Source organism: Bidens hawaiensis, unplaced genomic scaffold (genome assembly GCF_021521415.1).
Source record: "Bidens hawaiensis isolate Kalapana, Puna unplaced genomic scaffold, B.hawaiensis_p1.1 tig00003430_1, whole genome shotgun sequence".
Taxonomy (NCBI): Eukaryota; Viridiplantae; Streptophyta; class Magnoliopsida; order Asterales; family Asteraceae; genus Bidens; species Bidens hawaiensis.
In genome coordinates, this window is record NW_027491191.1 from 724993 (window position 1) to 748445 (window position 23453).

At 34.5% G+C, this 23453-nt stretch overlaps 1 protein-coding gene across 4 annotated transcripts; it reads left to right on the plus strand.

Annotated features, from left to right (window-relative positions):
- The first annotated feature begins 14958 nt into the window (after positions 1-14958).
- On the plus strand, positions 14959-22375 carry LOC143623386 (magnesium transporter MRS2-1-like). 4 transcript variants are annotated; one of them, XM_077094310.1, is made up of 8 exons: positions 14959-14999; positions 15148-15249; positions 18710-18830; positions 18896-19339; positions 19565-19693; positions 20437-20778; positions 20874-20921; positions 22130-22375. In XM_077094310.1, exons 3-8 carry the CDS (start codon positions 18723-18725, stop codon positions 22358-22360), a joined length of 1302 nt encoding a protein of 433 aa, XP_076950425.1. In that variant the 5' UTR covers positions 14959-14999; positions 15148-15249; positions 18710-18722; the 3' UTR covers positions 22361-22375. The 4 variants fall into 4 exon arrangements, with proteins under 4 accessions (XP_076950425.1, XP_076950426.1, XP_076950428.1 ...); XM_077094311.1 differs by having other exon boundaries at positions 15148-15220; XM_077094313.1 differs by having other exon boundaries at positions 15148-15220; positions 18714-18830.
- Positions 22376-23453: the final 1078 nt, after the last annotated feature.

The window sequence follows — 23453 nt, forward strand, 5'->3', positions numbered from 1 at the left end:
TTCATAGTCATCTATTTCTTTCTCAAGTGCTTCTAGTTCTGGGTCATGCTCTACTCTCTTGGAACTTGCTTGTTGATCAGTTTCTGGTTCAGTTTGTATAAGTTCCTCAGTAGCAGCATTTTCATCAATGATTTCTACAGTTTGATCATCAGTCTGTATGTCAGTAGCTACTTCTGTCAAAGCATCAGTTGCTATATCAGTCACAATATCAGTAGCTATATCAGTAGCAGCTACATTTTCCTCAACATCTTCTTCAATATTCTCTTCAACATTATTTTCATCCCTTTCCACAATTCTCATTTCATCATTTCTTTCTTCATTGTAATCATAATCCTACTCTCCTACATCTGATCTATCACCCTCATATTCATCTCTTCAATCCTCCTCTCCTCACTACTCTCCTCTCCATCATCATAAACATTCATAATCAGTTTTAAACTGTCTGCAGTCTCCACAACTGTTACAGTTTCTGCAACAGTCACACCCGAGACAGTTAGCATAGATTCATTCTCCCCCTGTTTTGGGGCAGCTGAGGTCTTCTCAACCTCCTGCTCCAGGGCTTGAATTTTTAGTTTTGCTTGTACCAACTTCTCTAACAATATCACATTCTCCTCTGTCACCTCCTCATTCCTTCTCTTCAGTTCAGCATTTTCTTTTAATAGGGTCAACAGGTCAGTTTTAGTTGGTGGTGTTGTAGGTGGTGATGTAGAGAATTGTTCATATTCAGCTTGTTCTTGGTTTGTGGTGTGGGTTTGAAATATGGATGGTGGTGGTGATTGTGTATGAGGTGGACTTGGAATGAATTGATCTATGTGAGTTGGGCTATATGATGGTGGTGATTATGGTGTTGGGGATGTATGTGTTGATGTTTCAGGTTGGCTTATGGTTAGGGTTTGGGGTGGGGTTTGAGTGGTTTGATATGTTGGAGTTTGTGGTGGTGAAGGTACAATGGGTTGGTCAATGTGTGGTGGTGATTGTGGTGGTGTTGGAATAGGTTGTTCAAGTTGCTCCCCCTGATCAGGTGCATCATTATCTATAGCTACTCCTTGTCCTCCTTCATCTCCATCAACATCATCATTTTCATCATCAGAACCATCATCATCACTCTCAACATCATCTCCTCCTTCCTCCTCTGAGCTTAACTCAGGCACTGGCATCACATTCAAATCATGGTTCAATAACCATGGCAAGATCTCAAATGGGATATTTGAGTTATACATATTGGAAACACCTGGATTTCTGATTCTTCTGTATGTGTCAGGGTCTTGCAACAGGTGTGTAATTCCAACAGTGGGTAGATCTTGGAGTTCACTATTGAAGATTATTTGTAGGAACCTTGGGTATTGTAAAAATCTTTTCTTTTCTGCCTTCTTCAAGTTTCCTATTAATCCTTCAAATATCATCTTTGAAAAATTGAAGGGTAGATCATACATAATTCCAACCGTGGCATTTGCCAAATCATGACTCATCAAGGTCCATGATCCCTTCCTTGGGGCAAATCCATGTATCACATGATGAATAAGAAACCTGTACAACATAGGGAACATACCCTTTTGAAACTGTCCATCATGTACAGTTCCTTGATACCCCATTGTTTCTTCAAATATCTTCATCAAGTGAGGTGTGCTGAAGTTTATAGAATTATGATCACCATCATTTAACCGTAGAAATCTTCTTATCAACCTTTCTGTAATATGTATTTCCTGTCTAGCAACGGTTGCTTCAATTATTTTACCATTGATGTCTTCAACCAGTTCTGCAGATCTCCGGAAATCCAAAGAATGATTTCTGTAGATGACAGGGCTTTCAGTGAACGCAAAACTGACATTTGACCGTGCCATCCATGTTATCATCCTCGCCATCGGCTCATTGTCAGGTGTGACATGTAACAATGCACACATGTTGTGTTTTGGTTCGAAGACATATTTGGGTTCATCGTTTGCCATATCTGAATCATATAAACAAACATATTCAAAGTGAAATTAGTCATAAAGTTCAGTACTTTAAGCAATTTCAAGGTATAAAAATGAAGAAGAAAGAGAGAAAAATCATCAAGAACCTGTTCTTCGACAAGTTTATAACCTAAACACATAAACAAAATATTAGTAAACAAATACATAATCAATGCCCATTATAGTCTAATCATGATCGGAAAACACATTATTGATGCTTACCGAGTCGGAATTAGAGGGCTGATTCAAGTTAGGGTTTGGATTAATAATGAATGCGATAGGTCGGTTGGGTTTATTTGCGAATAAGCAGTTGCAGTGGAAAGAGAGAGAGAGGGAAATATAATGTTGAAAATTTTTCCTAACTCCCTCTTATATATCTTTTAAAAATGGGTTTTAAATGCTTTTTGTCGTTTTGTGAATTATTAGCTGTCAAATAGTAACATTATCCACTTGATATTTTAAAACAAATAATTTTTATCATTTTAGGCTTAGCAAACCTTACTCGGAAAAGTAATCCTTTGCAAAGTCTACTCGGTATACTCCCTCTTACACAAATCTTACCCGAATAATATTAAACCCTTTTAATCACAAACCTTGCTTGATCAAGCTATGTAATTTAAAGTCAAGACACTATGAAGAAAGCTTACCCAAAATACCAGATTTCTTGAGAAATTAATCACAAGATAATTAATCAAGTATAAAATATCAAATAAACATTCTTACTAGGAATCAGTTAAGATGCCCATATAAATTTCTCAAATTTAAATTAAAATCTTAATCTAGCAAAAATCCTAACAAAAATATGAATCATCTGCAATCAATTACAATAAAAGTATATTCAATCAAGCATACTCGAAAACATAGTGTGCCCGAGCAACCATCATAATGCTAGTGTGCCCGAACAACCTTCTTATGCAAAGTATACCCGAATAATCTTCCTAGAGTACAAAGTGTCCCCGAAAAGGACTTCTAGCAGATAGTGTACTCGGAAAATCAAATTTTGAATATTACCAAGTATATTAGGGGAACCAAAGTGTACCCGAAATATAAAGTGTGTTAGGAAAACAAGGTTTACCCGAAAACACTTGTAATTTCAAAGAAAACATATTCACATATACAAAGCTTACCTGGTGTACTCAAGGAGTTCACAAAGTTTGCTTGGAATAACAATCAGCATAAACAAAATGCAAAGCTTGCCCGAAACAATTTTCTCTTGTTAATAGGCTAGCTAGAACACATAATCATCTCAAGACTTTAAGCTTGCTCGGGAAATTTGTACAATGGTGTACCTTACCCGAAAAGTGTAAACACTTCACAGCATGCTAGAAAATCATAAACTTAGTCAAAAATGACAAAGCTTGCTCGGAAAGGCTATGAATCATCAAACCTTACCCGAAAATGCATATGCAAACATATTCAACTGTTTTGTACTCGGAAAGGTTTTGAGAACATCACACCTTACTCGAAAATACATAATCAAACAGTTTGTGCTTGGGAAGGTCTAATAACATCAAACCTTACCCGAATTAACATATTCAACCTATTTTAGGCAAAATGCAACACTTTTTGACTTAAACTAGTTGTCAAATTTGTCAGAACAGTTTTATCTTTAAAGATCATAGTTTAAGAGCAAATGGTGCATTTAGAGATCAAATTTCAGTTATGTTTCATTTCAAAACAATTTCCTTTTGTAAACTGAAAAGATCTCAGAAATGGGATAATATTGACTAAGTAGCTTTCTCAATACTTCATTCTCAGCATTATTATGACTATAAAGATAGGTCAACAGCAGGTCTAGACTTAACATGATTTTCATTTCTTTGGTGATATGATTATTTTCAATTAATTTTGCAGAAAATTCAATGGATAACACATATTGTTTTCTGATGCTCCTTATCTATCCTCAAGGCTTATTTGGCTTTCTCCAGATCACCCCAATTTGACTTTGACCCCCTGGTTTTGGTTAAAAACTTTAATGACAGAACATATTTTTGAAAATTTATAAGATATTTCTTTTCAAATCTACAAACATATGTGAGGTTGAACGTTGGACTTACATGCCACCCAAGTCGGTCTTACAGGCATTTCATTCAGGATGTTTAAAGGACTTATATGATTGCCTCCACCCTTGTAGTTCTGTAATTAACCCTCATGTTTGTATTTTCTCAATAAAAATTTGTGAACATGTTGAATAAACATTTGAAATTAAAGTAGTTCACATCAGTTCTTTGTCATTCCTTTAAAAGATGATTCATTTATGGTAACCAAAAACCAACAGGCTTGTGTATGACTGGATAATCACTTTTCTGCCTATCATTTGAAAAGATTTATCTAGGAACATGCATAGACAACAATGTAACTCCACATAAATGTTAGCATTTTCTTTAAGTTTATATCACCTTAGATTTTACATATCATGAGAAAGCAACCATACATGTCAATGACTGTACTAAGAGCCCTTTTAGCCTAATAAATCCATGTGATTGGCTAAGTAGTCAATGTACTATCATTTCCCATTTGTAATTAGTTTAATATTCAGTCACCCCAATTTCTCTTAATTGTCAGGTAAATGGCTGTTCTGTTTGACCACAAGTGGTCAACAGGACCAAACATACATGTGAATATATGTCCTTTCAAAGTCAGAGCTATTGACATAGTTTTAAGTGAAGGAATAAGAAATAAGTTATAATTGCCCCAAATGCTTTCAGTTTTTTGGTTAATGGCTATTCTTTTAATCTTTGCAAATTGCAGGACCAAACATACACATGTGTATGTCCTTCCAACTGGGCAAATGACATAATTTTCAGCAAAGATAACTACCTAAGACTTTTCATTGAAAAATCCTTCTTTTAAGCTTCTTTAAAGCTTGAACTGAATAATCTTACCATGTCTCTACACTATTGACAACATGCTCATGTTTTGGTTCAAAATATAGTATTTATGCAAAATTCATTAGAAAATTCATTTTATCACTTAATTTTGTCATAAAACACATTTTGACATAAACAGTTGGAGCACATAATCAAATCTTAATCAAACATAACATCATCAAGACAGACAGACAGTACACACATTCAAAGTCTATTATAACATAACAACATTAGAAGATCAGATAAAACAAACACATATTCAAGCAATTAAGCAGTGTTGTCAGATAAGCATTTAACAAGTAATTCATAGCATGACTACTCATCTTAACATCACAAATACACATTCACTGATAAACATGCAAACACATTAGTCAAATCACTTATGTCATTTTTGCATACATTAATCAGTCAAAGCACATATCAGTCAACAGATTCATTAACATACTCAAGTATATTCAATCAATATATTCATTAACATACTCAAGCATATTCACGTAACATTCAATTTGTGAAACCTCTAAACAAAGTAATTATTTAGAACATAGAGGTAAACAACCAAGCATACATCCTTAATCAGATTTCATCAGAGTTGATCATTCCTAGGGCTTTCAAAAGAAAGTTGAACCTGGTTCTATCAAGTGGTTTGGTGAATAGGTCAGCCAAATTGTCACTTGTATAAACTCTTTGCATTTCAATCAAACCTTTTTCACTACAATCTCTGATGAAATGATGTCTGATTTCAATGTGCTTAGTCTTAGAATGTTGAACTGGATTCTTAATAGTAAAATATGCAGCAGTTTTATCAATAAGAATAAGGGTGTTCAGAAAATTCAAACCATAGTCCAGCATCTGGTTCTGAATCCATAGAACTTATGCACAGCAAGCAGATGCAGCAACAAATTCAGCTTCTGCAGTTGAGATTGAGACAGTTGTTTGCTTCTTGCATTGCCATGACACTAGCCTTTCTCCCAAGAATTGACATCCTTCTGATGTTGACTTTCTGCTCATATTGCAGCCATCATAATCACTGTCTGTGTAGGCAATCAGATCAAATGATTGATTTTTTGGATACCAAATTCCCAAATCTGGTCTTCCCTTCAAATATCTGAATATTCTTTTAACAAAATTCATGTGGGAGACTCTTGGACTTGACTGGAATCTTGCACACACACATACAGCAAACATGATATCTGGTCTTGTAGCAGTCAGATACATCAGAGATCCAATTTTTGCTCTGTATTCATGTTCATCTACAGGCTCCCCCTTTTCATCTGCAATCATCTTTTCCTTGGTATCCATTGGAGTTGAGGCAGTTTTGTACTCATGACAGTTGAACTTGTTCAAGATGTCCTGCACATACTTATTTTGATGAATGAAGATCCCTTCAGCCTTTTGTTGAACTTGTAATCCAAGAAAGAAGTTCATTTCTCCCATTGAACTCATGGTGTATTTGGACTTCATTACCCCTTCAAACTTCATACATATTTGTTCATTTGTGGAACCAAAGATGATATCATCAACATACACTTGTAACAGAAGCAAGTCTGATCCATTTCCTTTGTAGAAGAGTGTCTTGTCATTGGCTCCTCTTTTGAAACCATTTTTAATAAGATGATTTAACAGCTCATCATACCATGCTCTAGGAGCCTGATGCAATCCATAAAGGGCTTTGTTTAGCTTATACACCCTGTTTGGATACAAAGGATCCTCAAAACCTGAAGGTTGAGCTACATACACCTCTTCATCTATCTTTCCATTTAAGAATGCAGACTTAACATCAAGCTGGAACACCTTAATGTTCTTTGAGGCAGCATATGCAAGAAAGATCCTGATAGCTTCAAGTCTTGCTACAGGAGCAAAGACTTCCTCAAAGTCTATTCCTTCCTCTTGAAGACATCCTAGAGCCACAAGTCTAGCTTTGTTCTTAATCACCAAACCCCTCTCATCCCTTTTGTTCCTAAAAACCCATTTGGTTCCTATTGCATATCTGTCAAATGGCTTATCAACAAGATCCCACACATGTAGATCTCTAAACTGTGCCAATTCTTCCTGCATGGCTTCCACCCAACTATTGTCTTTCAGTGCTTGAGCAATATTCTTAGGTTCTATTTGGGATAGAAAACATGAGTAAAGACAGATGTTTGCAAATTCTGAGTGACTTCTTGTAACTCTTTCATGCAAATCTCCAATGATGTTTTTCAGAAGGATGATTCTTTTCCACATAAGGAGTTTGAACAATCATATCTGTAGACACAGTTGTGTCAAGATTTGACTCATTGAGTTCCTGTTATTCAATGATCAAATCAGTCTCTGCATCATGAAATTCTGGTGCTTCATCATTATGTTGTCCTGAAGTAGATGCACCATTGTTTCCAATATTTAAGCTTTCAAATAAATGCAGAAATCTTGCAGTAGATGCAGCTTCTTCTTCACTTGCGTGGTTGCTTGAGTCTTCCTCACTCTGAACTTGATCATTCTGAACATCTTATCTTCTTGAACTTGTTCAACAATATCCATTTGAGGAATTCTTCACAAAGGTATATTCCTTTTCTTTTCTAGCAACCTTTTTCCACAATTCTTCTAAGTCTAGTGGTTTCTTCTTTTTCTCTTCAATTACTGTAGAATGAATCATCAAAGTCTTCAGGATAAATCTTGAAAGTCCTTATTAACTTTTCATGATCAAACAGCCATGCTGCACCATCAACTGTATTGAATTGATTCTCATTAAAAATGATGTCAGATGATTCTATGACCCTCAAATGGTCTTTCACATATACTCTGTAAGCTTTTGAGTGTGTAGAATATCCAACAAAGAAACAATCTAGAGACTTTTTTTGAAACTTGTTCAAATAATCTCTAGTGTTCAAAAGAAAACATTTACATCCAAAGGGCTTGAAAAACTTGATATAAGGCTTTCTGTTGTGGAATATTTCATATGGAGTCTTGTTATGCCTTTTGTTTACAAGCACCCTGTTCTGAACATAGTAAGCAGTGTTTATTGCTTCAGCCCAAAAAGTAACAAGCAGATTAGCATCTGCTAACATGGTTCTTGCAGCCTCAATTAAAGTTCTATTTCTTCTTTCTGCAACACCATTTTGTTCAGGAGTTCTAGGAGCTGAGAATTGTTGAAGTATTCCCTTTTCTGTACAAAATTCTTGCATAACTCCATTCTTGAACTCAGTACCATTGACACTTCTCATCATTTTAACCTTCTTATTCAACTTGTTCTCAATCATTGTAACACAACCCTTAATCAACTCTGCAGTCTCATCTTTGGTACTTAGGAAATAAACCCAAGTGTATCTTGAATAGTCATCAATGATCACAAGACAGTATCTTTTCTTTCCTATACTTGGCACACTCACAGGACCAAAAAGATCCATGTGAAGTAATTCAAGTATTTGATCAATTGAATTGATGAGCTTAGGCTTATGAGTAGATTTGTGTTGTTTTCCCTTTTGACATGAATTACAATGATCTTCCAATTTGAACTCTCTTGTAGGTAAGCCTATGACATGCTCACCTTTGACAAGTCTATTCATGTTCTTTAAGTTCACATGACACAGTTTCCTATGCCACAATTTGGACTCATTTTCAGTGGCTTTGAAAACAAAACATGCACCCCCTCTTGAAACAGCTTCTTTCATATTCAGTTCATACAAGTTGCCATTTCTTGGTGCCATCATCATAATCATTTCAAGTGGAATTGCAAACTCAGGTTTTAAGATGAAACAGTGGGTATCATCAAAACTGACGTTGTATCCCTTATCACACATTTGTGATATACTCAGTAGATTATACTGAAGACCTTCAACATGAAACACATTATCATTTCCATTTGTTAAGATTCCTTTCCCCACAATCTTTCCACCATTTTCATCATTCCCAAATGCTACAGGTCCTTCATACTTTTCTTCATAATTAATAAGTGATCTTTTCTCACAAGTCATGTGCCTAGAACAACCACTATTCATATACCATATTTCATTTAGAGGAGTGGACTGTTCCTGCACAAAAGAAAGAGTTTGATTAGTTGAGTGATGAAGTGCAAGATTCTACAGCTTGGGAAGTGAGTGTTGTTGGTTCTAGATCTTCATGAGTGACTTCTAAGTTGTCTGAATTATCAGTTTCATAACCACACTCTCTTGGGGTTTTAACAAGTGAAGTTGAGGTCTGTAATTCAGCTGAGTCAGTGTTATACTCTTTCATCACATAATCTTTCTTTTCAGAGTAGTCTCTCACATCAGCAACTATCTCAACTTTAGTTTCAGTCTTGGGTTTCCAAAGGAAGCCATGTGGTTCATATCCATGTTTTAGCAAAAACTTCTCATCACCAGTGAGTTCTGTTGGTTTCTTTCTAGGATATGCACCTTTCTTCTTGTCTTCTCACTGCTTGATGATTCTTGAGATTCATCAGATTTGACTGATTGAGTATCTTGTTTGATTCTCAATGGCTGATAGTTCTTTTTGGTCAACTTCTCATGCTTCTTAGGAGATTTACTTCTCCTTGCTGATTCTGTCACTTGCTTCTTTGTTTTTACTTCAGCTTTCTTCTCAATCCTTGTCTCATTTTCAGATTTCTTTTCTTCTCTGTGCATGGTTTCATTTCCACACACCTTTCCTTTTCCCAGATATACATCATACTTCTGTTTGTACAGGACAAAGTCTTGACCATACTTTGTTCCATCTGGGACATGACATGGTTGAAATTTCAATCTCTCATTGCATGAGTCTGTGTGATGACCATATTCATCACACTTCTTGCACCATACCTTGCCTTTAAATTTTTCATGTTCTTTTGGTTTCTTGAACCTTTCACTTGGCTTAGGTTTCTTGACTCCTAGAGTCTTCTGATTCTTTAAACCATCAAAATCAATTGAAAAAGGCACAAACTCCTCAATCTTGATATCCTGTCTATCAAGTTTGCTTTTGACAATGATAACCTTGTCCATAATCATAGGTTCTTCATCACTGCTTTCTCTAACCCTTGACTGTCTCTTTTCATATTCTTCCATAGTTTCTACTTCTCCAACATCCAGTACTTCATGACTAGAGAAGACTGGATAAACTGGGATAAAGTTTTCTGATTCAACTTCTTCAGTTATTCTCTTCTTTTTATTTTGCTTTATCCTTTCCAACACAGCCTTGCTTGGTGGCCTGACTGAATTGTAGCTTATCTTCTTCTTTTCACAAATGTCAAAAGATACATGTTCTCTTTTCATCTTATCATTTTGTTTCTTCATTCTTGGTGGGACTGGTGGATACTTTGGAAGTTGATCAACAGACTCTGGTTTCTTGTATTTTCTTCCTCTTTCAGCAGCTTTGATTTCCTCTTCAGTAATTTGATCACTCAAATCACTCAAGTCATCTTGATCCAAATCAATTGACTCAAGGTCATCTTCAGAGACTTGAACTCCAATTGACTTTTCTTCTTTCAATTCTTTCTTCACAACAAACTCTCCTTCTTCACTCACCTCAACATTCTTATACAAATCTACAAGTTCTTCTTTGTCTTGAAAAACATCTATGAATTGTTGTAGATATGCATTTCTTTTCTCTTTATCAACTTTTGGCATAAAGTTGTTGTTGAATGGTGGTGGTACTGCTTTGTACTTGTCTTCTTCCTTAACTTGATTTAAAATTCCACAGATGTTTCCAGTGGAGATCAAGTTCTTCAAAAATTCATTATCAGCTTGTAGTTTTGTGTTCAGTACCTTTTCTTCTATAACCATTTTCTTCAACCCATCTATTTCAGTTGTGAACCTTTTCTGAGCTCTGTAGCTGTTTATACAGTCCTCTTCCAAACTTTTCATTCTTTCCTCACTTATCAGTTCACTTGCCTCATATGTATTGATGATACTTTGTTTCCTAAAACACTCACTTTCCAGCTTGCCTACTTTTGTTTTCAATTCATTGATAAGTTCATTTAAATCAACAGTAGGAGCAGATTGTACCTGAGATGAAGATGCAGTTTCTTTCTCAATTATAGCCATGAATGCCACATTTTCTCTCTTGATATCATATGCGATGTCTTCTTCATGATTGCTCCAATCAAAGTTACCTTCATGTTGTGTAGTAACTGCCACATTTCCTTGGTTTCTTGGTTGATTTTGGTTGGTTGGAATAGTGTTGTTTGGAACATTTTGAACTGCTTGAAGGTTCTTATTATTGTTCATTTGAAAACCTTGATTCTGATGCACCCCTTGATTAAGATTATTCATTTGAGGCTGAAAGTTGTTGAAGTTGGGATTGTAATTGTTATTGGGATTGAAGTTTTGGTTGTTGTTTCTTTGCTGATTCTGCTGGTATTGCTGCTGACCTCTTGGTTGTTGATTTTAGAATTGATTCATTTGATAATTCCATGGCAAGTTGCATTCTCTTGCAAAATGTCCTGGCTGTTAGCAATTGTAGAAGATTTCCTTTGACTTGTCAAATCCAATCCTCTCATTAGGACCAGAAACCAGAGATCTACCAGTTCTATTATACAACCCCTTACTTCTCAAAGCTAACATGGCAGCTTGCCACTTCAAATCCATGTCTTCTAAATCATATGCATCAATTTGCTCTAAATCATCTTGTACCACACTTGTGTGAATTAGATTCTTTGCAACAAATGCATTATATGAATCAGTAAACATAGACAGCAATGCCTGTGTTTCATTGCTTTGACCATTTTCACCACTAGAGTGAGGTACATTCCCACTTGCCATTGAGGCAGTATCAGTGTCATCAATCAGTTGCACATTGAATCTCTGCTGATTTCCTTGATTACTTGTGCTACCACCAATAAAAGACTTTGGAGTATCAACATTGTGCTCAACTAGTTCTTCAATAATGGGAATTTGTTGTTGATTCTTGGTAGTCAAATTTCCCATGGGTGCAATCAATGCATTTGAAACATTGAAGCAGGGTCATTCTTCTTTAATCATTTCATTCTCTATCATCTCCAGTTCTGCAGCCTGAAGGAAGCATATCACATCATCCAATTTCAAGTCATTGAAATTATGCTTCTGAAGGATGAACTTACAAGCAGTATACCATTCTTTTGACATTGAGTTGAGTAAATTTGTGTTTAAATCAAAGTCAGTCATGACATAATCAGTTGTCCTCAACTCATTCACAATACCTAGAAAGCGTTCTAATATTGATTTCAACCTTTCTCCTTCCTTATACTTGAACCTTTCCAACTGTTGCTTCAATCTTTGCTTCTTTATGTTCTTCAGCTCAGTATTCCCTTCATACATCTCAAGGATGGCATCATACATTTGCTTGGCAGTTGTGTGATGTGCCACCTTGGTTAAAATCTCCCAAGACAGTCCTAGCTTAATCATAGCTAAGGCTCTATCATCCACCTTTCTCATTCTTTCTCTTAAAGCTGCAGTTCCAGCTGTATTTGCACATTCTTCAGCTGCAGCTTGTGGACCATTCTTGATAGAGTTCCACATATCAACATCATTGTAGCATACTGCTGCTTCAAAAAGCACTTTCCACTTGGTAAATTTTTCCTGTCCATACAATCTTGGTATCTTGTTAGTAGACACCTCTTGTTCCTCATATCCAGACATTTTCAAAGACTTAAAAAATCAGTTTCTTAGTAAAAATCAAAGTTTTAAAAATAATCAGATCTGAAAACAGGTTGTTCAGATCTGATGTGTGTGATATGATTAGAGCAAGATTTAGATATAAAGATTAAAGCTTTAATTGAAATAAGGAAGAGAAAACACTGGTATATTGTAGATCTGGAAGAAAAATGAAAAACAGAGCTGCTGACGTCACAAATCAATGAAACAGTGGTCTGCTTACGTCATCTTTCTTCAAATCTTCAATCAGCAACAAGAATCTTTCCAAAATAGCAGCAACAAGCTCTGATACCACTTGTCAGGTCCCCGATTTCAGCTGGATCTTACTCGAATCATGTCATAACTCACACAAATAGATGTGTTGACAAGGGAGTTAATGACGGGTTGCTATATTTAGAAAGTTCACCGTTTGTTAAAGGCGGAATCAATAACAAACATATGGATGCTTAAACAGTATTCAAAGGTAATCAACACATACAAGATTTACTCAAAAGATTTCCATTTATATAAATGAATCATATAAAGTGGATAATCGTTTTAGGGTTTCTTGATAAGGAGGGTTTAGCCGTCACACATAATATTCTTTCTTAATAAATGTGACTGTCTTCCTTTTTGTGTGTCCAGGTGTGCCCTAAATTATTCTATTTATAGGCTTGACACCTATGGACAGCTGTCATTCCTTCTAGAAACCCTATCCGATAATACATATTCAAGTTACATATTCAGAAATATTCTAAGTGTAAAACAAGTCTTCCGAGTAGGCTTTGCATCAATCTTGTCTTTCCGAGTATGCTCGGCCATCCTTCATAACTTGGTAACATAGAAGTGTGCTCGGGATCAGTTTCCGGGTAGACTTTACTTGAAGAGTATTTTACCAAGTAAAATACTCACCGAGTAGACTTCAATCTTCTTGACTTTGCCAGACTTTGCCTGAAAAACCCTTACGAGCAACCTTGTTCTTCAATGGTCCCTTCAACCCTTTGTTAGAAAATAACTTATTAGCAAAGTGTGCTCGGTTGCACTGTTCATTGCTTAAGTTGAACCTTGCCCGATGATACTTGAGATATATCATTAGATCATCAAGCCTACCTGGACCATACTTATTAATGAATACCTTGCCCGGTCTTCCAATTTCTTGGCTTCATGAGCTTGGTTAGCCTAAAGCATACTCGGAAGTGAACTTTACCTGGCTAAGAAGAACAATCCTGCTTGATAAGGTGATCCTCGCCCGGACTTGCATATACTAGTGAACCATACCCGGTAATGACTAGTTTGCAAACCCTGCTCGAATATTCACTAAAGGAGACTTAGTGAAGATAACTCTGCTCGATAGATAAAATATCGTACCCGGCTAAGTAAAAGCATGCTCGGAGGTCTGAGGTGTACCCGGATCCATACTTAGCGAATTCTGAGGAGGTTGAGAAGATTCCAATCTTCCATCTGATCAGTTTTATGTCAAATCTTGACTCAACACACAATGGTGTGTGAAAAGACACAATAGTGTGCGAAAAAACACAATGACGAAAAAAGACAATGATAAGCGAAAAGACACAATGGTGTGCGAAAAAACACAATGGTGTGCAAAAAGACACAATGACGAAAAAAGACACAATGATAAGCGAAAAGACACAATGGTGTGCGAAAAGACACAATGACGAAAAAAGACACAATGATAAGCGAAAAGACATAATGGTGTGCGGAAGGACACAATAGTGTGCGAAAAGACACAATGACGAAAAAAGACAATCATAAGCGAAAAGACACAATGGTGTGCGAAAAAACACAATGACGAAAAAAGATACAATGATAAGCGAAAAGACACAATGGTGTGCGAAAAGACACAATGACGAAAAAAGACACAACGATAAGCGAAAAGACACAATGGTGTGCGAAAAGACACAATGAAGTAATTTTTGTTTTAAATTTTATATAACAAAAATCATACTCATGTTAAATATAAAAAACGCTTGTTATTATGATGAATTTTTTTTTAAAAAATATCATACGAAAAAGTTATAGGCGTTCTAAAATGATGGGGTATTAACATGTGTCTTGCATGTGGATAGAGAAAATGTGTACAATTACCTCTATACCCTTTTTCTTTTGGTTCTCATTTAACACATGTCAATTGTTTATGGATTCTCACATTTCTCATTTTTGTTACCCTTTGTAAAGTAACTTGACCCAAATATATATAGGACTACAACACCATTACACCCAAAAACAAAAATCTACTTTTATTGACTGGATACCACATGACACAAAACGCCCCATTTAATAGTCCATCCGCTGCACATAGTGTAAGTGTGAAAGTATAAACACAAGCGAGCGGTGATAGTATACGACGCCGTTTAAGATAAGAGCCTCCATTGAGGAGACGCAATCATTAGGAAAATCCGGGCAGGCAATCTGTTTGGTTATCCTTCCAAATTAATTGCCTCCTTTCTTTCTTACTTTCTGCATATACATACACCAACTATGTATCTATAGTTGTACTTGTATGTATCAACACAACATAATTTCTCATCATCTCATTCATTGATCGTTATTATTATTATTATTATTATTATTATTATTATTATTGCTTCCTGTAGAAGGTAATTTACAATCAATTCAATACATGCATCTGCAAGTCCATTTATACTCATGTCTGTCTGTGTATATATATATATGCATATGCTTCATTCGCTCTTTATTACTTGAATCGATTAATTGAATCTGTTTTTTGTTATGTTCGTCTCTCAGGTTGTTTGATCATCGAAAGGTTTTGATTGAACTGAAACCCTAACCTAATATACTCACCCGAAGAAGCAAGCAAGTCACCTAATTCTTCTTTCTGCCTTTTAGGTTTTTATTTACTTATTTTTACTCTTCTCATTTTGATAGATTAAGATGATTCAAGATACAATTCTCATCAATTTTTAGGTTTATTTAAATTTTAATATAGTGTATGAAGAATTGTTTGTTGTAATCTGAAGATGTTTTTAGTTTTTTTTTTGGGGAATTTGTTGTTTCTGAATGTTAGAAATGTCGATTTTTGCTTATGTGCATTTAAACCTTACAATTGTTACATTAAATGATCTGTGATTAGATTAGATGCCCATATGTTCTTGCAAAATTTAGGTATAGGAACAAGTGTATGACTGTATGTTGCAATCTAGATATGTTTTACATCTTTTTGGGGATTTTTTTGTTTTTGTTTTTGAACGTTGCTTAAAAATTGCACTAATTTTTACGTTATTTTACTAATCACGTGAAAATAACGTTAAAAGTGGCGGAAGGTTAATCAGGCATCATGTGGTGGCGTTGATAGCCGAAAGACAAGGGCACATGCACCAATCAGCCGGTGTCCCGATGATTGAGTGTTATGTGTCTTATGTCCAAGGCTTGATTCAAAACTACTATCGAGCCGGGGGTCTCACCGGAAGCAGCCTCTCTATCCCTATGGGATAGAGGTAAGGCTGTCTACATCTTACCCTCCTCAGACCCTACCATAGCATTGCTATTGGTGAGATATACTGAGTACGATGATGATGAACGTTGCTTAAAATATATTTTTCTCTTATCTGCATTTAAATCTTCCAGTTGTTACATTGAGTGACTAGATGACTATGTTATTATAAATATAGGTAGGTATATGAAGAGTTGTTTGTAGCAATCTATTAATTTTCTATATCTTTTTTGGAGTTTCTGTAAGTGGATGTTGCTTAAAATGTCATTTTTTGTTATCTGCGTTTAAGCCTTACAAGTGTTACATTGAGTGATTAGATGACAATGCTATTAGCTGCTCGGTAAAAAAAATGATGACCATGTTATTACAAATATAGGTATATGAACAAGTGGTTGTTACAATCTAAAAATGTTTTACATCTTTTTTGGATTTTCTGTTTGTGAATGTGGCTTAAAATGTCATTTTCTTTTATCTGCATTTCAACTTGACAAATGTGACTTGTGAGTGACTAGATGGCCATGTTATTACAAATATAGGTAGATCTTGTGGCCTATGCTATCAATATCGGTGCTATAGCGGTTAGCGGCCCCTCAGTAAAATAGCGGTCAAAATATCGGCGCTATTTACGGCGATATTTACCGCTATTTGACTACCGATATATCGGTTAAATCGGCGAGTTTATCAGTAAAATATTTTTGACCCAAATTTGTTAAAACTTTTTGGCCCAAACCCTTACCTTTTTTTTGCCCATAGCCCAATTCCATTTGATTTAACCCTAAGCCCTATATCTGATTATTATCGAACGGCTTTAAACATCGACAATCAACTTCTTGTTTCTTCTCCAATCTCCAGCCACGCCAGCCGCTGATACTCATCTCACCATCAAATTGTTATTTTGTGTTTTGAACTGTTGACTTTTATGATTTTGGTATTAAGACTTAAGTATTAATATTTGATAACTTTTGGTGTTATATATATATATATATAGGGTTAGTTTCATTTAAGAACTCTAAAAAAGTTAAGAACTCTTAGGAACTCTAAATAACCAAACATTTTTTTTAACTTATTTTATACATTAACATTATTTAAGAGTAGCTTTATCATATTTTATATAAAAAAATTTTATTACATATATTAATCACAAGTTTACATATGTGTAAAGTTTATGTACTAACAAATTAACATCGGTGTTAAACAAAACATAGATATGTATTAAAAACTTATTTTCAAAATTAGAATCGTAAATATAGATATAAAAAATGATAAAGCTACACTCAAATAACATTAACATACAAATTTTTTTATAAAAACATTAGTTTTCAATGGTTCCTTTAAGTTCTTAAATAATTTAACAGTTCTGAAATGATACTCATCCTAAGAGAACCCTTTGCAAATTGAGAACTTTGAGAACCATTTTGGACCATTAAAAACACCTTTAAAAAAATATTTTAAAAAATCATAAAACTAAAAATAACAAAAATTTTAAAAAAGGTAAAAAACCAAAATTCTTATATTTCCGTCCGGTTTCATTAAAAAAATTTTAAAAAATAAAAAAAAACGTTGTATTATACACATATGTATAATTTTATTTAATCTTTAGTTACGTAATATACACATATGTACAATATCATTTATCTTAAATTATACACATGTGTATAAAAAAATCATGTAAATGTACATATATGTATATATTATACATAGGGTAGGGTTAATGTAAAAAACAATATTTTTGTGAGAAGAATAAGAATGATCTAGGCCCTTGGATCTATGATCTAATGGTTGAGATTGGTAGTTTCTAAATAATTGTATTGTTTCATATTTACATTGTATAGTGTCATATTTAGGTGGTTTGTTTTAATTTAAAGCTCTTCTCACACTTCTCACAAAACACTTGTTTTTTATTTGAACTCTTTTCATTATACATATGTGTATATAATTTGCTAAACCGAGGTTTTTTATTTTTTATTTAATAAAACCGGGATGTTAAAATAAGAATTTTGGTTTTTTTACTTTTTTCATTTTTGTGTTTTTTTTTATTTTATGATTTTTTTTATTTTTGGGTTTTTTGTGGTCCAAAATGGTTCTCAAAGTTCTCAATTTCAAAAAAGTTCTCTCATGATCCTGATCCTATACACACACACACACACACATACACCGCTATCCCACCGCAATGAGATATCGGTCATTGACCGATATCCGCTATTTTTTGGCATTAACTGCATAGCTTATGGCAAATATTTACTGTTGATTACAGTTTGTTTTAGACGAATGTGACCCATGAAATTTAAATTGGGTGAATACTGCCATATTTTGCTATAACATCACTAGGTACTTTCACAACACTTCTAAGTATTTGGATTGCTTAATTAAACAACTTTTTGAGTGTGGATGAAAAATCGTGCTTATGTCTATCTGCTTATTTTGGCTGTGATAAGCTGTTTTCCAGTAAGTAGTTTGAGATTCATTATTTCAAACTCGTTCTTGGTGGTTCAAATTTATAATGTACCCAAAAGGTGAAAAAATATGTTTTATATAACAGGATTATCTTCACCCCCTAAGTATTCTATTCGTTCAGCAAATATTGAAACCAGTATCAGTATAATCATTGATATAAATAAAAACGTAAAGGAAAAATATCAGTTTTGCATGTTGAAGTTGCTAATTGTTTTCCTTTTAAGATAGATCATCATAGGAAGTCATCTTGCAGTGCTTATTGGTTACATGGATATATAACCAATTTTATAAAGCATAAATTTTAAATATCAATCGCAAACACTCTGATAACAAACTTATTGCTGTATGTATCTAAACATAATAACCGGCTAATCAGTTCCAATAACGTTTATGTTTCTGCAGTTAGAACCTTGTTATGGCAGACCTAAAAGAACGTCTGCTCCCGCCAAAACCCGCCTCAGCTACAAACCTTAGAGATTCATCTTTTAGGCCATCTGCATTTGGCCGCCAACCGTTTCAAGGGGTAAAAGTTTACAAGAAAACTAAAAATTTATAATACTCAGTTATCTTAAAGTTTGAATGTTGCAGGTCGATGTTTTAGGGCTCAAAAAACGTGGTCAAGGTCTTCGCTCATGGATTCGTGTTGATGCTGCAATGGGCGATTCCCAAATTATTGAGGTTGATAAATTCACAATAATGCGCCGCTGTGATCTTCCTGCACGAGATCTTCGCTTGCTTGATCCGCTATTTGTTTATCCATCAACAATATTGGGAAGAGAGAAAGCTATTGTTGTAAATTTGGAGCAAATTCGGTGCATCATAACAGCTGATGAAGTCTTACTTTTGAATTCCCTTGATAGTTATGTGTTGCAATATGTGGTGGAGTTACAGCAAAGGTTGAAGGCGGCAGGTGGTGGTGAGGTGTGGCGGTCTGAAGCCGGTGAATTGAAAACATCCCCAGATTACTTGCCATTTGAGTTTAGGGCTCTTGAAGTTGCACTTGAGGCTGCTTGTACATTTTTGGATACACAGGTTTGTTTTATAACCAATAATTAGTTAGATTGTAAATCATGTACTGAAATATGAAAGTCTGATTGATGTCATATGATTGTTTATTTTAAAAGAATTGGAGTATAATACTTCTCATAAGATGCATTATGTATTAAATAGTTGTTTAAACTTTAAACCATTCTAAAGTTTCCAATTATTTGGATTTTGAATTAAATTTAATTACATTTGTTTCTATGAATTCATCAGGCAGCAGAATTGGAAATTGAAGCATATCCATTGCTAGATGAACTTACCTCAAAGATCAGTACGCTAAACTTGGAACGTGTTCGTAGACTGAAAAGCAGACTTGTTGCACTGACTCGAAGGGTTCAAAAGGTGCTCTATTTATATAGGTCTGCAAACGAACACAAACGGGGCATATTTGTGTTTGTTCGTTCAACTTTAACCAAACAAACGATAGAACACGAACAATTAAACGAACGGGGTTTTTCTGTTCGTGTTCGCTCGTTAAGAAAATGAACGTGCTCATGTTGTTCGTTAATGGTATAAACGAACGGCTCACAAACGTAAACGAATGAACATAACAAGATAAATGCATATAACATAACTGAGCTAACAACATTTAAAAGTAAACGTGAACATCAACTTGTTGGGCCTAAAAAATTAATAAAACTAGACTGAATTCTAACAGGTGATATTTTAATTTCATAAAGTTAGACTAAATTGTAACCTAAATTTTTTTGATGAATATACAAACGAACGAACGTAAACAAATTTATATGAAAAAATCATGAGCATAAATGAACGGGCGAGACTTGTCTTCATGGTCGTTCGTTTACCTAAAGGAACACACAAATATCTTCATGTTCGTTTATTGTTAACTAAACAAACTTTATCCCAAACGGTTTACTGAACGTTCAGTTCATCTATAGGCCTAGTTATATACAAAAGCTATATTATTACAATAACCTAGATTTTTGAATAACACAAATAAGGAGGTTGTATGCATTAATAATACAATTTAGGCTATCTGCAAACCGTTGACCCATTTGACTTGTTTTATAAGTAAATGGGTCAAAATTGTCACCTCTAATTAAACCAATTATTTGCATACATAGGTAAGAGATGAAATAGAACAGTTAATGGATGATGATGGAGATATGGCTGAACTGTACCTAACTGAGAAAAAAAATCGAATGGATTCGTTACTCTATGGTGCAGACCAATCTGTTATGACGGGGTACCGGTCAAACGACGGTCAACAATCCATTTCTGCTCCGGTTTCCCAAGTTTCTTCACCGCCTGATAGCCGAAAACTTGAAAAAGCTTTCAGCATGGCAAGAAGTAGGCATGATGGCATGAGTAGTTCTGCAAGTGCTAATGAAAATATTGAAGAACTCGAGATGCTTCTAGAAGCTTATTTCGTTGTCATTGATAGCACTCTCAATAAGTTGACATCGGTATTTATTCTATTTCAAGAAAATAAATTCTCTATTTGTATTGTTTTTTGTTTGATTGCAACTTTGTTGATGACTTTGTTTTGTGTTGTAAACAGCTGAAGGAATACATTGATGACACTGAAGACTTTATTAACATCCAACTGGTATGGTTCTTTTCTTCATAGTAAAAAGTCCACTTTACCCTCTTCAGCTTTTTAGTGAGATTGCGATGGAGGGCTTTTCATGTTTGGATGTGCATTTAGATGTAAAGTGATTACCAAGTTGCAATAATCACTTTGAAGATACACATCCAAACACTCCCAATTTTTTATGAAGTACTTGAGGAAAATGCACCATTACAACAATCTAAATAGAATGTAACATATCAATTTTAACATTTTTGAACTATGTTTGATATTAAATTTGATAATAGATATGATCAAGACCTAGACCTTAAGCCGTTTATTCTCTCTTTTAATTCTCCCTAGGGATGAGCTTGGTACTGAAAGTACCGATCCCGAACATCGCCAAAAATGGGTACTTGTATCTAACTGTACGGTATTAAAATATCGGTGAAATACCGGCACAGTACCGAACTATACGGGTACCAAAACTACTGATCCCGAAAACCTCAAAAAGTGGGTACCGAAAATACCCGTTACCATTTGCTCATCCTTAAATCTCCCTACTGAAATTAATTTGCACATTGGGTGGGCCTAGCAAGTTGGGTAACAGGTCAAAACGTGTAATTTTTTATTACCAGTTGGGTTGACCCGAAGCACCTTTTGTTCAATTTGTAAAGCATTAGTTACTTTGGTAATCCAGTATTTTTCAATAAATTAATTCACGAGGTTTATGCATTAAAAATACATTGTAGGCCTGTAAACGAACTGAATGGTCAGTAAACTGTTTATGAACTGTATGGAGGGAAGTTTGTTTGTGTCCGCTTATTTAATAAACTTGCAAACACGAACACATATCTTGTTCATTCATTTATGTTCGTGAACAATTGTTTATTTTAGTTTGATTTAGGTTTGTTACTTTACGTTCGTTACTTTAAATTTTAAGCCCATTACAGTTTAGTCAAGAGTTAATAACTTTTTAGGCCCAGCACATTGTTGATCACATTTACTTTTGATTGGTTTTAGCCAAGTTATGTTCATTCGTGAACCGTTCGTTTATACTGTTAAAGAACGAACACGAACATGTTTCGTCCTGTTCGTTCGATTCATTTACAAGCCTACACATTGGACAATTGTTGGCCTGCTTCTTTTAAGCTATTTTTTTTTTAAAGTTTACCTGTTTGACATGCCAAGATAGGCAACTGTTTATTTATTTTAATTTTTTCTAAATGTAAATATTTGAACCGCAGGATAACGTGAGGAACCAGCTCATACAGTTTGAGTTGATACTGACTACCGCAACATTTGTTGTTGCGATCTTCGGAGTGGTAGCAGGAATATTTGGCATGAATTTTATGATCCCGTTATTCGATAGTCCAACAGCGTTTACATGGGTGCTGTTGATAACGGGGGTTGCTGGAGCCATCCTATTTAGTTCGTTCTTATGGTTTTTCAGATATAAAAGATTAATGCCATTGTAGTAGAAACCATCCTGTCACAAACCAATATTTGCATCTTTTTTTAACGTTCAAACTAAAGCTCTCTTGTATTGAAAATTCTGCTTGATGAGCTTCCAATGCATTACTCTTTTTATATGAGGTCCTAATTATAAACATATGTTTTTAACTAGGTTTTGAGTTTTCTTGTGTTTTATTTGGCCATGAGAACATGTTACAAGTAAATTCATGGGACCTATGAATGTTTTACTAACCAAAAGAATTTGAATTAAATGTCTTAAAAACCGTTAAAACTGATCGAAACTTAAACAAGTCGGTTGGTTTTGATTTGGCGACTTAATGGTTTAATCTTGTTTGACATTTGGAACTAGTCGTGTAAATTGAGCTGAACTTTAGCTATTTCGATTTAACTATATTCTTTCATTTATGGAATGTGAACGTACGTGTATAAGTGATAAACCATCTTTATCATTTTGTTAATAGAAAACTTAAATGTCGTCTGATTAAACTGTCAAAACCAAACTGTTAAACCGGTAAACCAGGTCGTTCTAGCTGACCCACCCAATCCAACAGGTTTCGTTTGTCGTTTGTCAAAATTGTAGTTAGTAGTTCCACTCTTTTTTTTCCATTTCAATCCAAATAGAATCAAATGGTGTTATCCATAAATGTCGGTCGAGTTGAATGGTGCGTGTTCTTAAACAGGCAAAACGGTTTGAAACTTAGTCATTTATTGAAGACACCCCCTTAAGTTCTTGTTGAAAGGTTAAGATTATCAATATAATTATGTGTTTTTTTTATTATAAATTAATACCTCAGAGCATTGCCAATTCATTCTCTGAAGTTGTTAAATCCATATAATTTAGGGTAAATTTTGAGAAAATCATCAAAATAACCTCTCCAATCCATTCCCTATTATATATGGATAAGTTATATAACAACTAAAGTAAAAACCAAAATATAGGGTCTCGTTTTTTATCCATACCATATAATACATCAACTATCTCTCAATCACCATATATTATATAACAAGATAAAAGAGAAAAGAATAACAAAAAAAATTTATGGATATGAATAGGGAATAGAATGTGGAAGATTTTTGAAAAATGATAAGATAAAT

Coding starts and splice junctions, on each gene's coding strand:
- LOC143623386 (XM_077094310.1), top strand. CDS start 18,723: ATGGCAGACCTAAAAGAACGTCTGCTCCCGCCAAAACCCGCCTCAGCT. Junction 19,340..19,564: donor GTACATTTTTGGATACACAG/GTTTGTTTTATA, acceptor TGAATTCATCAG/GCAGCAGAATTGGAAATTGA. Junction 20,779..20,873: donor CTCTCAATAAGTTGACATCG/GTATTTATTCTA, acceptor TGTTGTAAACAG/CTGAAGGAATACATTGATGA.